The 19,231-nt window shown below is 40.2% G+C and overlaps 1 protein-coding gene across 13 annotated transcripts in view; it reads left to right on the top strand.

Annotated features, from left to right (window-relative positions):
* Map7d2 (MAP7 domain containing 2) overlaps window positions 1–15,634 on the top strand; it is a 105,277-nt gene extending 89,643 nt beyond the window's left edge. For 4 of the 13 annotated variants that reach the window (XM_038316494.1, XM_038316492.1, XM_038316493.1 and 1 more), the window contains 8 exons: window positions 585–590; window positions 1,382–1,508; window positions 9,332–9,533; window positions 10,063–10,167; window positions 11,529–11,585; window positions 12,077–12,155; window positions 13,022–13,208; window positions 15,385–15,634. In XM_038316494.1, coding sequence (XP_038172422.1) covers window positions 585–590; window positions 1,382–1,508; window positions 9,332–9,533; window positions 10,063–10,167; window positions 11,529–11,585; window positions 12,077–12,155; window positions 13,022–13,208; window positions 15,385–15,634 — 1,013 coding nt within the window. The remainder of the gene's footprint in view (window positions 1–584; window positions 591–1,381; window positions 1,509–9,331; window positions 9,534–10,062; window positions 10,168–11,528; window positions 11,586–12,076; window positions 12,156–13,021; window positions 13,209–15,384) is intronic. The other 9 variants (XM_038316497.1, XM_038316500.1, XM_038316499.1 and 6 more) reach the window with 3 other exon arrangements.
* The last annotated feature ends 3,597 nt before the right edge of the window (window positions 15,635–19,231 follow it).

Here is a 19,231-nt window from a genome sequence, read left to right on the forward strand (position 1 = left end):
TGTAAAGAAAGGCTCCCCAGGACCTAAGCAGACTGCCCTGTTTTTGCTCCCCGCCTCCCCCCCCACCTCCGCCTCCCAGGGCCATTTTCATGTGAAGTCACACACGTCCAGGTGGAATCTAGAGCTATGGAGGAGGCGGTAGTCTCATTTAAATTCATTTCCCTTGTGAGCCCCAGGTAGCAAAATGATTGCCATGGATCCTAGGTTGGTTGACGTTCTTCATTTATTAAACCAAGGTGTAAACTCAAGTGTCCATGGTTTTGAGGTCCAGTAGTTAGGCCTTTCTCCTCAGTCCTTTCTGCTGGAGTGAGACCATTGAGTTCCCTTTGTCTGTGGCCATTGTCATGGGCACAGGTTTATGGGTTTTACGGTATTGTTGGACTTGATCTATTTTCCTTGTCCACTTTGAACACTCCACTTGCTAGTTGGCATTTAGTTCCTGTGCTGCCCTCCTGTGGCATCAACTTTTGTGTGTGCCATGAGGCAGTTTCTTAAGAATATGACCAGATAGGGATGGCTCACGACGAACAGAAAAAGACTGTACTTTACAAGGACCAGGTTCATATCAGGAGGATATTGCCCAGCTGTTGGTTTGGAGGCTCCCCTGAACCCCCCCCCCCCCAGTGTAGTGTTCTGGTTATTCAGAGCTCCAGGCTAGACCTGGCTAACAGGAGACACAGTAGGAACCATTGTATGAGCTTTGTACAGGTTTGTACATTTGTGTAATAGGGCCTTTTCTGCTTTAAGTGTAGCTTTTTACCTGTAACCTTTATTACATTGTAAATTAAATGTAACTTTTGTCAAAAAAAAAATCCCAAGGGTCACAGCTTCTTCTGCTTAGTGACTAATTGTAACACTGTGTTGCATAATGGAGGAGGGTCATCTGTCTATGTGTTACTTTCATTGGTTAATAAAGAACCTGCCTTGGCCCTTTAATAGGACAGAAAATTAGGTAGGCGGAGTAGACAAAACAGAATTGTGGGAGAAAGAAAGCAGAGTCAGGCAGATGCTTCAGGCAGACGCCATAGCTCTCCTCTCTGAGATGGATGCAGGCTAGGATCTTCTCGGTAAACCACCACCTCGTGGTGCTACACAGATTATTAGAAATGGGTTAATCAAGATATGAGAGTTAGCCAATAAGAGGCTGAAACTAATGGGCCAAGCAGTGTTTAAAAGAATACAATTTATGTGTTGTTATTTCGGGTGTACAGCTAGCCATGCAGGAGCCGGGTGGCGGGACGCAGCTCACCACTCCTTCTACAGTTGCAGTATTTGCCATCACTATACTGAGTTAATAGTTATGTGTCCACTTCTATGTGAGTGGGCTCATTGTGTTCATTTCCCCTGATTTTTTTTGCTACTAAATGTCTTACTGCCTCAGGAAAACCCACAGCAGGCACCACTGATGCAGAGGAGGCTGCAAAAATTCTAGCTGAAAAGAGACGTCAGGCTCGGTTACAGAAGGAACAAGAGGAGCAAGAACGGTTCATGAAGGAAGAACAAGAGAGGTATACAGGAACTCAGACTTGTGTGATCTGATGTAAAGGTGGGGTTGGAAAGATTGGCTTGCCTTTCTTTTTACAATTTTTGTGTTGCCAAAACCTGGACAGTAGTATAGGAATCTAGATTGCATGCATTTCCAAGAAGCTATATGTCATTAACAGTGACAGAACTTTGCTCTTTTTTGAGAACCAGAAACTCACATTAGCAGGATCTAAATATTACAGGTACCTTCCTTTCCTTTCTTAGATATAGAGACAATTATATAGGCAATTCTAGTAGAGCTATGAGGAGAGTTTGAACTTTGGTGATAGATTGTCTCCCTGGATAAACAAAAGATTCTGGCTATAGAGATCTTGACTCTGTTTCCCAGACGATCCTAACTCATGCTCTAAAATCATGAAGGAAAGAGAGTAAGTAGGTCAGAGTCCCATAGATAAGAAGCTCGAGAGAAGAGTCAACCCCAGCCCATGACAATGAGGTATGTGGAAATCCTCTCCTGGAGAGAGACAAAGGATGTCATTGCAGTAGTCTAAGTGTTGGAGGGAATCTATCAGAAGTGTTTAGGGAACATTGTGAAAATATGCTGGCCCTGTCTCATTCTACCTTAGCAATTCATCAATATTTGAAAGCCACTGTGGCAGTACTACTTGGATGTGATACAGGCAGTTCTGCTTTTTATGATCTTTATGTTCAGAAAGGAAACAGTTAAAGGACAAGGTCAATTTTATCACTACAAGGAGAAAAGATACTGTTGGGATGATCACAGAGTACAATCTGGTACCATTTAAGGAATGAGACAGGAAATAGTGCTGTAGCACTTGAAGACTAGCACTGAATTTAAGGTAACAATAAGACATTCTTTAGTAACCTTTAAAATCTTTGTGGTTTCTTTTTTCCCCCTTTAAAAAATTATTTATTTTGTTTAATTGATTATTTTCATATAGCAATCCCAGTTCTCCCTTCCTCTTCTCTCTCTCCTCCCCCACCTCCCACTTCCCCTCACCCCACCCTCATCTACTTCTCAGAGAGGTTAAGGTTTCCCCTGGGAAGCCAACTAAGTCTGTCCCATCACCTTGTTGATAGTTCCCCTTTTCTTTTCTTTTTTTTATTTTCAAGACAGGGTTTCTCTCTGTAGCCCTGGCTGTCCTGAAATTCACTCTATAGACCAGGCTGGCCTTCAACTCAGAGATTCACTTGCCTCTCCCTCCCTAGTGCTGGGATTAAAGGTATATGCCTCCACTGCCTGGTATGTGGTTTCTGATTAAATGTTTGTTGATCTTTTTTTTTTAACAGTCGAGAGGGGTACCTTCTTCAAATTCTGAACATCTCTGTTTATTTTCTTTCTTACTCTAGTCTTTTGACCATTTTCTACATGTTTTGTTATTGTTGGATGGTATATTCAGGCTGCTTTGGGTGGGCTGGAAGTTATGTGAAGGGAAAGTAATAGGTAATATAATCGTGGGATTTCAAATGACAGGCTTGGAAAAGGTAGCCACAGAAATACAACATCCCCAGAACAGGTGAGTGATATGATTGTTGCTGTTTACTTTAAAGCAAAAAAAGGGAAGTTGTTTACCTTCTAGCTACTTTGTTCTCTCTCATTTCCTTAGCAGATCAGCTGCAGAAAGAATTGGTTACCTTCCTGTCTTTATTTTTGCAACTCACACTATTCACACTTCTACACACTCTCCATCCTTTCATTACCAGATTCTTAATTTGATGCTTGGTTTCCTTTGGCTCTGTGGAACTTGTCCTTGCTTTTTTTGTCTCTCCTATATCTTACCTGTTAAATTCCCTTAAATATTACCTGGACTCCAAGCCCTTATTCCTTGATCAGCTTTTTAAAAAAATTGTTTTTATTTAGCTATATATTTTTCTCCATTCCCCTCCCTCTTCTCCCCTCCCCTTCTACCCTCTCCCATAGTTCCCATGCTCCCAGTTTACTCAGGAGATCTTGATTTTTTCTACTTCCCATGTAGATTAGATCCATGTATGTCTGTCTTAGGGTACTCATTGTTGTCTAAGTTCTCTGGGATTGTGAAATGTAGGCTGGTTTTCTTTGCTTTATGTTTAAAAACCACTTGTGAGTGAGTACATGTGATAATGTTTTTGTGTGTGTGTCTGGGTTACCTCACTCAAAATAATGTTTTCTAGCTCCATCCATTTTCCTGCAAAATTTAAGATGTTATTTTTTCTGCTGTGTAGTACTCCATTGTATAAATGTACCACATTTTCCTTATCCATTCTTCAGTTGAGGGTCATTTAGGTTGTTTCCAGATTCTGGCTATGACAAATAATGCTGCTATGAGCATAGTGGTATGATTGACCATCCTTTGGCTATATACCCAAAAGTGGTATTGCTGGGTCTTAAGGAAGGTTGTTTCCTAGTTTTCTAAGAAATCGCCATACTGATATACCGATATCAAAGGGGCCGTGCCAGCTTGCATTCTCACCAGGAATGCAGAAGTGTTCCATTTACCCCATAACCTCTCCAGCATAAGTTGTCATCAGTGTTTTTGATCTTCGCCATTCTTTTTTTAAAATTTATTTATTTATTATGTGTACAGTATTCTGCTTGCAGCACCAGAAGAGGGCCCACAGATGGTTGGGAACCACTGTGTGGTTGCTGGGTATTGAACTCAGGACCTTTGGAAGAGCAGTCAGCGCTCTTAACCTCTGAGCCATCTCTCCAGCCCTGATCTTGGCCATTCTTACAGTTGTAAGATGGAATCTGAGTTGTTTTGATTTGCATTTCTTTGATGGCTAAGGATGTTGAGCATTTCCTTAAGTATCTTTCAACCATTTTAGATTTCTGGATCAGCTTTTTGTCTGAGAAGTCCTCCCTGAATACAGTGTTGCTGGCTATTGTCCCTGCCATACTTATTTATATATACTTATTTATACATATTTCCCCTGGCTTCAAAATATTTATGGTTGACAGTTCATGCAGCAGTGTGATAAGTGAACTTGTTCTCATCTCTCTTTCTGACTTCATTTTTTACTTACCTTGCATTTATCACCTATTTTTGAAGCTAACTGTAGCTTTGTTTTATAAACCTTCTGTACTTTCTGGAACTAATGAAGAATCCTGAATCTGTGCCTAAGCCCTGAATTTAATCTAAAGCTGCATTGTCTATACCATAGTGCTTATGTATATGTAACTGTAAATTGAAGAAAATTCAATTCTTTAGCCTTAATAGACACATATTATTGTTTATAGCCACATGTGACTAGTAGTTACCAGAATAAACACATAATTCTTTTTTAATTTTATTGATTTTTATTGAGCTCTACATTTTTCTCTGCTCCCCTCCCTGTTTCTTCCTTCCCCTTCAACCCTCTCCCAAGGTCCCCATGCTCCTAATTTACACAGGAGATCCTGTCTTTTTCTACTTCCCATGTCTATTAGATCTCTGTATGTCTTTCTTAGGGTCCTCATTGTTGTCTAGGTTCTCTGTGATTTGTAGGCTGGTTTTGCTTTATGTTTAAAAACTCACTTATGAGTAAGTTCATGTGATAATTGTCTTTCTTGGTCTGGGTTACCTCACTCAAAATGTTTTGAGTTAGATGTTTTCTAGCTCCACCCATTTTCCTGCAAAATTCAAGATATCATTATTTTTTTCTGCTGTGTAGTACTCCATTGTGTAAATGTACCACATTTTCCTTATCCATTCTTCGATCGAGGGGCATTTAGGTTGTTTCCGGGTTCTGGCTATGACAAACAAAGCTGCTATGAACATATTTGCGCACATGTCCTTGTGATATGATTGAGCATCCTTTGCATATATACCCAACAATGGTATTACTGGGTCTTGAGAAAGGTTGAAGAATAAATACATAATTCTATAAATTATTTCCTTCTCAGAAAGTTCTGTTAACTAGCATTTGTCTTTAGTCAAAACATATATATATATATGTTTTATATATATATATATATAAAATTGTGTCCCATATTTACCTCAAATTCAGCATCTTGAAGGCATAAATTAGTATACATCACTCAGACTTCTTGTTCATTTCATCCACTCCATGTCATCCTAAAGTTAGACATCTCAGAGCTGCTTTCTACATTTCCATTATCCTTCATATTATATCAGTTGTTATGTAAGTCTTCATTGGCGCTCATCTTAGTATCTCTATTCTCCACTATACTCCTCCCACACCAGATAGGTCAACTAGACTGTATCTGTGGAATCTTTTGTTTGTTTGTTTGTTTTGAGACAGGGTTTCTCTGTGTAACTGGCTGTCCTGAAACTCGCTTTGTAGACCAGGCTGGCCTCAAACTCACAGAGATCCACCTGCCTCTGCCTCCCGAGTGCTGGGATTAAAGGCGTGTGCCACCACCGCCTGGCTTCTTGCTAGTAAATCTTGATTACAGGATTTATCCAAACCTACCAACAATTCTTCCCTGAACTGGCCATTCCTTGCTCCTCTGCCTTCTCACTCTCTTTAGGCAAGCCTGTATCCCTCCTCATGTACTCTAGTATGCAGCTCCATACCACAAAAGCCTGGCTTGTGCTTTGTCTCCACATGAACGCATGCTCTTTGTCACATGATGTGTCTTTCTTTCTCAAGATGTAGGTCAACTCACTTCTGTGGCCTTTCTGGACCTGTACTGGGGAGGGAGCTGATTTTCTCTCTCTTTGAGCTTGGCTTCCAACTGACTAACATAGCCTCATTTGTTCACAGGCTGTCTCCGTTTTCTAGTTAATACTTTAAAAGGCCAGAGTACAGTGGTGGATCACTGTTGGTTGGTGCTCAGTGAAGTGGAAGAAGCTCAACTAAAATACCATCAGTGACAGCAGTGGGTTAAGTGGACTCACAGGCTGAAATTTCATGATGAAGGCAAAAGAAAAGGGAGTATACAGACTCACACAAGTAAAAAGAAAGGGACAGATTTGGAGGGGATGGTAAAGTTTGATTTGAAATATTTAAGATGATGGTATACCCAATAAGAAACCATGGAAAGGCAAAAAAGAATCAGTCTGAAAAGCTAAAAAGTAACCATCTGATAGAAGATAAACACACAAATAGTTGGAAATAAAATAGAAACCTGTGACCTAGGTGAATCTGAGATTAATACACTTAACCCCAAATCAGTTTTCCTCTCTCTTGCCAGAATGTGAAGCTTTGATAGTGCCACATGCGAGGTGAGAAAGGAAAGTACCAGACAGCCTGGGGCTGGAACACAGTGGACATCTCTTGGAATAGGATCATCCCCACATCTCTTTTGTGTAGTTTCAATAGTTAAAATTGCAGAAATGTGATTACCAGTTGAGAGAATGTAGCAAAAAAAATAAAGATACTTGCACTAAACTCTGGGAAGCCCAGTTATTGTCACCAGCTGTTGAGGGAAACGCTATCCAAATCATGGATCTGGAAGACTCCCTTTGAAGAAAGGGAAACACTGTCCAAATCATGGATCTGGGAGACTCCCTTTGAAGAAAGGGAAACGCTGTCCAAATCATGGATCTGGGAGACTCCCTTTGAAGAAAGTGCTTACTAGGTGTTTGGCTACTAGGCCCTAAGAGAGCAAAAAGCTTGTCTATTTTCAGATGGTTGTGATATCAGAGCTTTCTCAGAAGCCCGCGTAGCAATCCTAGCCTCTGGACTTAGGGATAGCCCAAGATAAACAATGAGGTTCTTGGAGTTGGGGCAAGCACCCTCATACCCTAGATTCAATCTGGGAAAGACATTTGTAGACACTAACAAACAGGAGAGCTTCCTGGCATTACAGAATACATTACATGTTGAAACTGAAATCATGGCTAGGAGCCCATATCAAAGAATATTTGAGTAAGGCTTCTCATGACCAGGCCACACAGCCAACCTGAAGTCATTGTCCAAATGAGAGTACAGACCTGAATTTGCAGGTAGAGGTCTACAATGCTATTCATACCTGACTTCTGGCTACCTAAGTTTCTAGATGGCAGATGGTTTGGGTGCAAGCTAGGGCAGGTTCTGGCCTTCCAAGTGTAGCAGCAAGGGATGACAGAGGTGGAGGGAGATAGGACAGCACCACTCAAGTGGCTAGAGGCTGTAAGAGGGCCTCAAAAGTAGGAAATTTAGTGTTGTCAGGCTATTGCAAGACTTACTGAGGCTTAGACTATATTTGTCTTGAGATTTAGGCAATGAACATATTTTTGGAGATAAATTATTAAGAAGATGGGTATAAAGACAAGAAGCATCTTGAAAGAGGTAAGACGGTAGCCATAAGCAGAAGGCAAATGGGAGAGAATTTAAGAGGGTGAATTGGGTTACCTGAGACCTGAGTATTTTGCAGCCCATGCAAAGTTGTATGTAGAAGGGTAAAACTGGCATAGGAAGGAATGGGAACTAGCAAAAGATGTAAGAGCAATGGGGGAGGGGATGGAATTAACTGCACAGGTGGTAGTAGCATTTATGTCCTTTCCATATTAATCAGAACAAACAGGGAACATTCTCAGTCATAATACAGTGAATGAGTGAAATTTAAGAAGCAAAATGATAGCCCCAATTTTCTCAGTAAAGTAGTGGTAATACTGTCAACTAGAATGATGGTAATGGTTGACAAAAAGTAATTGTCCATATAGAATCCAAGGGATGAGACTAAAAACATATCAGCTGAGATCAAGGAACACAAGATTGATCAGCTTTGTGTCTTTCTATAGCTAGTCCAGGAAGACAGGGAATGGCATGAGTAATCCTAAGGACTACCCAGGCTGGGAATTGGGAAACAGAGTGGCCTCTGTGTCATCATAGGAATGCTCAGGTGGGGACTAGAGGCATGGGGGAGATCCTGAGGCAAAGAAGAGGGTAGAAGTTGTTTGTACAGTTTGGTGACCTAGGGAAGGTCACCAAAGAGGTAGAAGGATGAGCTAAGATCAGATCAAAGATTGATGGCAAAGATGAAACTTTTTAAATGAAAACTTAAAACACATAGGAATAGTGAACAGTGGAACTCACATATTTATTCACAAGACTAAACAATTCAAGGCCCAGCTCATCACTGGTGTGGGCAAATTATGACAATGAGGGACTCCAGAGGGTGTGAAGTGTTAGAGAATAAGAGATGGAGGCCATTATATGAAGACTCACACCAGTGGCCAATGACAAGAGATATCCATTAACTACTGAATGGTAACACTTTCTGCTTGGTAGGGAAGAAGTCCTGGGATTGGATGGGTATGATAACAAGGATCAAGAGGATGACAGAACTGCTCACAGGTTTGGTGAACTCGAGATTAGTAAAAGAAAAGATTTCCACTGTACGAAGAGAAACTAGAGCCTAGAGGTAGTTTAGTAACAGTGACAAATGTGGGCTTGGGTGGGCTATGCTAGAGGGCTGGTGTAAAAAGATGAAATTGTTCTTAAAGGGAGAAGGTTCATACTTGAAAATTGTGAAATAGTTTCATATGAGAAGTCAGGCTTTTTGTGCTAGTTTTTAAACTACCTTCAAGGGAAGTGAAGTGGATGTAAGAGGGAATCTTTTCGGTACGAGAATGGAATTTCCATGGATGCACCGAGGAAAGTATAAGCAGAGGCGGCTGGGTGTGTGGGAAGGAATGTATGTTTTCAGTGATAATGAGGTTTAAGAAGATTTAGGACCATAAGGGTGTTACTATAACTCTTTTAGCCTCTCGCACTCTTGCTCACTTGTTCTCTCTCTCTCTCTCTCTCTCTCTCTCTCTCTCTCTCTCTCTCTCTCTCTCTCTCTCTCTCTCTCTCTCTCTCTCTCTCTCTCCCCCTCTCTCTCATGTGTGTGAACCTGCTGTGGTCAGCACATGGTCCTTAGCAGTTTGCCTTTGGAGTGTGTCATCCTCTAACAGTGCTTTTTTTTTCTCAAAAGGCTGGAAAAAGAGGAATTGAAAAGAAAGGCAGAAGAGGAAAGGCTGCGCCTAGAAGCCCGTAAGCAAGAAGAAGAAAAGAAGCAACAGGAAGAAGAGAAAAGAAAGGCAGGAGAGAAGGCAAAACAGAAGGCTGAGGAGGAGCTGTTGTCAAAAGAGAAACAAGAAAAGGAAAAACAAGAAAAAGCCATCATTGAAAAGCAGGTACAGTCTGAAGTCTCAGACTTGTTTTCAGTGGTCTTAGTTAATATTGGGCAAAATTTGTTCAATTTGATAATAACTTGAAGTTTTTATATAAATTCCATGTGCTGGTTATTAAATATATGGAATAAAGTAAAGTTATTAATGTGTGCCATGTGAGCTTGGATTTCTCTTCTAGAGGTAGACATTAGAATAAGAATTTGGGTGCTACTGGTTTATTTGGGAGAAAAATCCCATGAATCTGGAATGGGAATAAAGTTAGTATAAGTACACTGATGAATGTGGCTGAGTGCCTTTGGGATCTCTTGAGGCTAAAGCTCGTGACTTAGGATTTTCTTCTCGAGGGGTAAGGAAACTAGACAATTCACTTATCAAAACCTTATCAACACTATTCCTTATTATGGAATACTGCTCCTTGGGGGAATTAACTTCTGAAATTGTCTACCTATGTGCACATTTTCTGGCCTGCCCACAAACACAGAGGCCTTCACCATATGTGAGAACTATTTCTTGGTTTATTTGTTTCCTTCAGAAAGAAACAGCAGAAGCTAAGGCACAGGAAGCGGTTAAACAGATGCGTTTAGAAAGAGAACAGATCATGCTGCAGATTGAGCAGGAGCGACTGGAGAGGAAGAAGGTAAGAGTTGAGGGATCAGGAGAACTTAAGGAACAGAAAGTGAATCCAATCTATATCTTTACTATGTTTTTGTCATCATGTTCTATTGGTTACTGAGAAAGGAGTGATCATAAAGCTCCGCTGGTGGGCTGGAGATGTAACCCAGTGGTAAGATTATTTATCACATATAAGCTCATTTGTTTAACCCTCAGCCCTGAAAACAATAGATCTCTTTTTGTGATTTCGAATTTTTCTATCTTGCCTTTCATTTCTGTCAGTTTTGTTACACACACACAGTGTATGTTAAAGCCTTGTTACTTGAATACATATCAGATAATTACATTTTCTTTTGAATCGACAGGTTTTTTTAAATGAAATTCCCTTTCTAGTTCATTTTTTGTTTGTTTGTTTGCTTTTGAAGATGATGTTTCTTTGTAGTACTGGCTGTCCTGGAACTTACCCTGTAGATCAGGCTAGCCTTGAAGTCAGAGATCTGCTTGTTTCTGCCTCCTGAGTGGAGTGTTGGGACTAAAGGCATGCGCTAACACTCCCAGTGTTAGCTCTAATACTATTTCTTAAAGTCTCCTTTGGCAGTCTTTTTATTTTTATTTTTATTTTTATTTGTTTTGTTTCTCGAGACAGGGTTTCTCTGCAGCTTTGGAGCCTCTCCTGGAACTAGCTCTTGTAGACCAGGCTGGCCTCAAACTCACAGAGATCTGCCTGCCTCTGCCTCCCGAGTGCTGGGATTAAAGGCGTGCACCACCACCACCCAGGCAGCCTTTTTATGATTAATGTCTTGATGGTAAATCTTTTTCCATATTTTTCTTTTAACCTGTGTGTTTTTATGAGCATCCTTTGTAAATAACATATAGTCAAGACTTGCTTTCTGAATCTAATATAACAGTTTTTGTCTTTCAATTGAAATATTTATTCCTTTTAAACAATCTACTTACATATAAAGTTGGATTTAAGGAGACTGATTATGAAGAACTGTTGTTGTGGTATTCTGGGCCCAATATGGGCTTTGTATTGCTGTAGGTCTAGGAGCTAAGAGATCTGTGACCCATCCTGAGCTACTGTTCAACTTTGCTTTCTATAGCAGTCCTCTTGAATGACATTTAAGGAGGAGAAAGCTGGTATACAAACTGTATATTAATTCTAGATCTGTATTTGTGTACTCCTTTGACCTTGTTTATAGCAGTGGAAGACTTCTGCAGAACCAATGGAAACCTTTCTCTGGTACTTTTCATCTGCTGACATTTATCTTTTACATGTTTTCGAGAAATATGAATTGCATATGGAGTCAATTTTTAAAAAACTTTATTCTTACTTAATTTAATTTATTCTTACTTTTTTTATTCTCTTACATGCTCCACACACAGAGAATAGATGAAATCATGAAGAGAACAAGGAAGAGTGACGCGTCTCTAGAAGTGAAGGTGGGGGTTCAGATAACCGTTATGTTGTGAGTGAAGAAGAGCAGAATACATTTAGTGATGCTCAAGGTTTGAGACCAATATCTTCTTCTGTTCAAGACAAGGATCAGGACGGAACTGAGACCTGAAAGGAAAGAGAAATTTCAGAGATGAAGAAAGTAAAAGATTCCCTCAGAGTAGTGGGATAGTGACACAAGGAAAGATACAATAGTTTGAAGAGAAAAGTGACATAATAATAAAAACACAGAGCATCAAAGAATCACTTCCTGCTATGTGCCAGAAGGGTTCTGAATACTCCCTGGTGCTATAAAAGTGCTTTTCTTTATAGTGTCAATATTTCAACCTTTATTGCATTCCTAATTTCTTCTCCAGTCATTGCCATTGAGTTTTTAAAAACTTTTATTTCCTTTTTATAGTTATTTTTTATTGGATACTTTTTATTTTTTTCTCCCTTCCCCATTCTTTTGTAGTCATCCCCTTCTGTTTGTTTCTAGAAGGAAGACCCCAAAGTGGAGATTCAGCCTGTGGTAGATGTGGAAAATAAGACAAGACCAGTTGTCCCCAACAAAATAGGTGAGTGTGAGGTTTGGTGTTTGGGTCCTTTAGGTGAGGAGGACTAGTGAACATTACTGCTGGGGCTGGGGTTCAGGGGAGTGCAGCTAGGTCCCAAGGCAGTGTGGCTGCTGGCAGTTTTGCCTCCTGAGACATCTTTCCAGCATAAGGACTGTTGACTCCATTTGGGAAACCACTGCCTTTCTCACCTGCTCTAATAACTGATGCATGGCCCAGAATGCTTTCCAGGGACCTTGACTATACATCAGGTGTAGTGATATTTCATTTGTATTTTAGAAGATAAAGCTTGTCTGAAGGTCAGAGAGTGAAATAGCCTCACTGGTTAGCCATACAGACCAAGCAGTGGTGACACACACCTTTAATCCTAGTAGTCACGCTAGTTTATCAAAGAAACTGGGTGGTAGTGGTGCATGCCTTTAATTCAACCACTAGAGAGGTATATAAGACAGGAGAAGACAGCTCTCAGTTTGGTCTCATTCTGAGAATTCCTGGAGGCAGGATCGCCATTTCAGACTGAGGTAGAGGTAAGAGCCAGTGACTGGCTGCTTTGCTTATCTGACCTTCAGGTTGAACTCCAGTATCTATCTCTGATTTTTTATTATTTGTGCTACAATCAGGTATTACTAAGACCTGGCATATCTCTTAGACTGAGGCCCTGCAGACACTGATAATTTGATCATATTTTCTTCTCCTTTGTGAAGCTGATTGCATGGAGTTATTGGCAGTTCTTTCCACTAAACAAACAAAAGACCCCATTGTATTACTGGTGAAAGAAAGGATGAAAATAATTGCCTGGTTATGTGTTTCCTACTACTTTATCAAATTTGAAATTTTTGATTAATCTGAAGACTTGTGTTCTTGATCAGAAATCAATGGATTGAACACCTGTCAGGAAGTAAATGGCTCAGAGCATGCTGCTCCAGAAACCTTTCCCCAAGACATTTTCTCTAATGATCTTAAACCAGTTGGGGCACCTGTTCATCTGGAGGGCCTGGATGGGAAATCCAACAGTCTGGATGATTCAACTGAAGAAGTTCAATCTATGGATGTGAGGTATGTTATTTATTTTGCATTTAATTTTGATCTCTTTGCCAGTCACTGCCAGTTGCTCCATCTTTTCCCACCTTTTTCATTTCTTTTAGTTGTTTGTTTACAATCCACCTTTTATTATTTTATCTCTTCACTCATCTTCCCCATCCATAATGAAATCTCCTCAAAAGGAGGTTTTGTTGATATAGGAAAGGTGTCACTGGTGTAATATAAGTTTCTTGAGTTTGGCATCCTAGAAGCAGAACGGAAGATGGGGTTTCATGGCATGTGATTTACAGGAGAAAGACTGTAGAGGGAGGGAAGGCACTAAGCAAGATGCGTTCTCAATCTCCCATGAAATCTAAAGGTTGGTTTTCCATCAGGGCATCATTTTTATCACTATATATAGAAATATATATTAGTCATTCAGTGTGGACAAGGCACTGCATGCTGGATGATGCAGGAGTAACTGTGACCATAGTGGTTCCTGTCAGTTGAAAGAAATTGTCGAAAGAAAAGGTAGCAGCTGTGAATCTTTGACTATGCAGCACTCTGAAGCTGGGAAGTAGGTGCACCTGCAAGTAAAGGAGGTATAGCCCAACCACCAACAGGGTCTCCTGTGTCTACAAAGTCACCAGCAGTGGAAATTCTGTATAGACTGATAGTGGGGCTCCCCACCAACCCTCAACTGGATATCCCCACACCCCCAACACAGCCTTCCCCTGACTGATGCCACTCTGCTCCCAGGAAAGAAAAATAGAGGTAATCATAACTGTTAACACACCCATATTGAGCCAAGTGTTTATGTTTTGGGATTTTTTTGTGTTGTGGGGAAGAAAACATGGTACCACTGGCTAGGATTCATAAAAGTGAATGGGCTTAATACACTGAATTTTTAGAGAGAGGCATCTACTGAAGCCACATGTAAGCTTATGGTGGCATTCTCTTTATTGTTGTTGATGGTGGTTGTAGTGGGTTTTTGAGACAGAGTTTCATGTAGCTCAAGCTGGCCTCAAAATCACTGTGTGCTTCACACTGACCTTGAACTTTTAATTCTCCTAAGTAATGGTATTGTAGGTATGTGCACCCATGCCCAAATTTTCTCTGTGTTCTTGAGTTGAAATGAAGGGAATCATGGGGAAAGGTGTATATGGGGCCAGCTGTTTCTACTTAATAAGGCAGCTTGCACAGATACTCGAAGATCTTAGGTCAGTTACTGTGCCTTACCTTGGCTCAGGTGTGAGGGTAGTAGATCCTTTGAGCTTCTACAAATCGACTTGGTTTTCTAGTTTCTTCCCTAAGATCTCATGAAGGAAGAAGAGCCTGGCATCAGCCTAATTCTAGATGTTAAGAGTCTTCTGGGACAGGCACTTCGTTCCTAGCCTACAAGTCTTTTGGACCTGGATATATTCCTTTGCATATCCTATAGCAGACAGCATCAGTGAAACTTCTCTTATCTCTAGGGAAAGGAAGAAAAAGCTAGCCTCAGCTGGGTACATTTAGATAAGTCCGGGTGGACTGGAAGTTTGGTTTTAGAAAGGCAGTGGTTCAGATTGGGTCTATAGTTGCCTAGGGTTACAGTGGGTTCCATGTTCCCATTCTCCAACCTTAACTAAGCACATACTTTACTTCATGTGTGACCTGGCATCAACTCTTCTCAGCATAGTCACGTCACATCTCAAAAGAGTAGGAGGAGGAAGAAAAAAAAAAGATTCTTCTTCCCATTTTACAGGGGGAGGAAACTGAGGCCAGGGACAGAAAAAAGCAGCTCACCATAGACAGTACTACTGTTAAAGGCAGCACCAGGAGACCCCAGGGCAAATTAGGGCCCTTTTCAGCTCACTTTGAACTTTTAGTCTTTATTTGCTCTTGGAATGTCCCAGCCTAAAAGCTCTGGGAGGGCATTGCTTCTCTGTAGTAATGTGGTGGTGCCTGTAGATTTTTTTCCTTTCAACCCTCAGACACTGAGTTCACTCTTCTTCACTGCCCTGCCTGCTTCCCTTGTTCACATCTACAAGGATTTTGTGTCTACCAGCTTACCAGATGTGAACTCAACTTGTTGCTTTCTTAACTCATCTTTTCTATAAGAGCACTATAGTAAACCACACAAAAAGAACAAAGTACATTAACACATCATGTTTTATTCTCATGTTTTCTCTTCTCTCTGTCTCTCATTCTGTGTCTCCCTCATCTCTTCTAGTCCTGTTTCCAAAGAAGAGCTTATATCCATCCCAGAATTTTCACCAGTGAGTGAAATGATTCCTGGAATGTCTCTGGACCAAAATGGAACTGGTAATGCCCGGGCACTTCAAGATATCTTAGATTTTACTGGCCCGCCTACATTCCCCAAGAAATCCAGTGAAAATCTTAGCCTTGATGACTGTAACAAAAACCTCATCGAAGGATTTAACAGTCCTGGGCAAGAAACTACTCTGAACACCTTCTGTTGACAAAGACAGCATTCTTTTAATGAAAGGTATAGTCTTTTAATGATACTCTAAATATATAATTCCCCAACTGAGATTTGTAAAGATCGAATAAATACCACCCAGCCTCTTGAACAACTAATTTTATTTGAAAATAACAAATAAAAATTGAAAATAAATGAATATTTATTGCAGCACACAGAAAGATTCTAAGTAATTCCTTTATTTGTGAGTCCCTAATGAGCTGCAGCAATCCTCCTGCCCCCACCCTACACTGTGATTACCAGTAACTGTGGCCATGTACATCTTTTATGTGTGTGCTGGGGAATCTGTACTCATACTGATGCCTTCACAGCGAGCACTTTTCCTACCGAGCCTTCTTTCCAGTCCTCCTGTCATTGTAGACTCTTAAGAAGAGTTTTAGGGGGCTGGAGAGATGGCTCAGCAGTTAAAGAGCACTGGCTGCTCTTCCAGAGGTCCTGAGTTCAATTCCCAGCAACCACATGGTGGCTCACAACCATCTGTAATGAGGTCTGGTGCCCTCTTCTGGCCTGCAGGCATACACACAGACAGAATATTGTATCCATAATAAATAAATATAAAAAAAGGGTTTTAGGCTCTTATAATTCCATCACTTTATTTTTATGGTTCTGTATTCTTCTAACAGAAATTTGATACCTAACCTGATTTAGTCTAATTTTTATATCCAAATACAATAATAGAACGGGAAGACTACAAGTTGTATTTTGTTTACTTATTTCCACCTGACTTCAGTCCTTGCCTGTAGAATCTGTAGTATAGACAGTGGGCTCTAGAGACTCCTTCAGTCAGTTTTCTGCAGAGTCCCTGGAGTCCTTTGACACAGGAGAGGAAGTACAAAACAAGCCACTTTTAATATTTTGAGAGAGGATCTCACATAGACTAGGTTGACCTTGAACTTACTATGTAGACTAGAATGATCTTAAACTTCTGCAAGAGTGGCTGCTTTCTTGAACACTGAAAACACAAATTCACCTGAGCATTCTGTCTCCTTGACAGTTGCATGGCTTAGTATTCATTAAGAGGTTTCTTTTGTTGTTAGTATACCTTGATTTAACTAACTTCCATTCAGTTCACTTACCTCACTATCCAGCTTTAGACTAGTGCCCAAATCCTTCTAAACCAATAGTGGTTTATTGCCACCGTGCTTGAGATATTAAACACTTCATGGTTTGTATGCAAGGACAATCTTGGTGGCTTGGAGCATTCCATTCTTCCCCTCCCTCATCCTTCCTGAAACTGTGCACTACTCCTACTTCCTCAGTGGAGAACTGTTCTTCGCTCAAGGGCAGAAAATCTCAAAACCTCTGCCAATTTTAAAGAAGTTCCATATGAGGAACATTTGACCCTACTAAAAGAATGATTCTGGGCCGGGCGGTGGTGGCGCACGCCTTTAATCCCAGCACTCGGGAGGCAGAGGCAGGCGGATCTCTGTGAGTTCGAGACCAGCCTGGTCTACAAGAGCTAGCTCCAGGACAGGCTCTAAAGCCACAGAGAAACCCTGTCTCGAAAAAAAAAAAAAAAAAAAAAAAAAAAAAGAATGATTCTGTAAAAACTGCTACTCTATCTCTCTTGAGAAATACTGTGTTAGCCAAGGAAGAACTAGAGTGCAAGATACTGGTTTCTGCCTTGATCTTACCTGGTTTTGCTTTTGAATTGACACAGGTGGTGTTTGGATCACCCATGAAGCTGTCGGTATTAAATCTGAGCTGCTAGCCACCCGAAGAAGCTTCTTTCGCCTTTAACCGCTGGATTCCAAATTACTAGATCAGAATGTAACTGTATTCCTACGTTATTTGGCAAACACTGGCCTCTCTTGGTAGAAACCTTGAGATTTTTGCCTTGTTGGGCTTTAGCAAAGTTTCATTTTATGGTTCCATTTATGAGCTTCAGCTGCTGCTAAAGCATTTCCTTGTCCTTCTCTGATGTCATATCCTGCGTGATGCTGGCTGGGAACCTCACTTTAGGACACTTGCATTCCCAGAGTTGGAGCACATAGACACTTAGATGTCTCTTCCTATAACAATCTTCTATTTATCCACACTCTAGTTAAACATGTACTAGACCTGGGCTGCTCATATTCCTGTCTTTTTTTAGTGGGGGAGAAATCTAGCCATTTTCCCTCCCTCTCAGGTTTCTGTTAATTTATTGTTATTATTAAGCTTCATCACCTGCAGAACATTATCCCATATTACTTGTTTGGACATTAATTAAGTTCGGTTGAATAAATAATTAAATAGTGGCAATTATTTCTTTCCTCTTATGCATACATGGGCAACTGAAGATAGCAAGGACCTTTTCATATCATGCCTTTAAAATCTTCAAATTGTCACTCCAAACCATTGAATGACTTTTCAGCTGAATGAATCACGTCTCCTGCAGGTGGTTGTTTTTATGGTTTTGCTATTGTTTTTATACTGGATCTTGGGAGATTCTTTTTGTTCGCTCCTATGTTTGCTTAACTGTAATAAAAAAAGTCACAGTGCTTTGAAAAGGGGCCTCAAGTTGGTCCCAGTATGTCACTTTAATAGACTTTAACGTTAAAAAGTCTGAACGTGGAAAAATGACACTAGAATGTATCACTCCATACATTTTATGCTTTATAATGCTATATTTAAAATTTTCATTTCTTGTGGTGAAATGTAGCTTTACTATTAAAATGACCTTTTCTTTGGAACTTTTTGTTTTGACTTTTACCTTAAACCTTTTGAAAAGATCTGTAATTTTGAGATTTACAACCAAGAGATATAAACAAATCTCAGTAGTGATCTTGTTCTGTACTTTTAAAGCTGGTACAGTTTAAGAATGTATTAGTCTCAGAAGCTATGTATGTTTATGTGATATAGTCTAAATAAAATGCATACCTCTAAAAATGTGCCCTTGACCATGATGAATATATCAAAGGAGATATATCTTTTATGACAAGCACACAGATGATAGCATGGCTTGACATCTAAAAAAAAATAACTGGCCATTTTTCTTAAAGTTTTATTTTGCTAAGTATCCATCACATTGAGCTCCATTGTACCTCACAGCACATTGTGATCATGTGATGCCTCATTTGCATGATGTGTACATTCTCTTTAATGTTAAATACATTTTCATTGAAGAGTCTGATGGCTTGCTGGTGTTTTGTTTCTGTACACTAAGTAAAGAAACTTGCCGAAACCAACTTAGATTTTTAAAACCTGAAACCAGGTAGAGCTAAAAGACCAATTGATTTCTGTGTAGGTGTTCTTTCTCTGCCAAATCATTAAAAATTCCTCAGTTGTCAGTGCCAAGTGGAGCCAGCTGTGACTTTGGTGGTGGCCTGTCCCTAGAACATGATGAACTTCAGAGAATGTTAGGTTGCTGTGCTTTCATACAAGATATGGTTCAAGCAGTTGTTAGCTAAGTGAAGAAATAACTGATTGTGGTATAATTGATGAGACTTTGATATAGTATTTTGGCATTCAGATAAATGTAATGATAGCATTGGTTCTTACTTTCAAGGATGTGGAAAACCCAGACCTGATTTTTTTTTTAATGCTTGCGGTGTGATTTTCCTGGGGAGATATGACAAGTATCTGCTCACCCAAGATA

The sequence above is a fragment of the Arvicola amphibius genome, chromosome X, assembly GCF_903992535.2.
Source record: "Arvicola amphibius chromosome X, mArvAmp1.2, whole genome shotgun sequence".
In the NCBI taxonomy this organism is placed as follows: Eukaryota; Metazoa; Chordata; class Mammalia; order Rodentia; family Cricetidae; genus Arvicola; species Arvicola amphibius.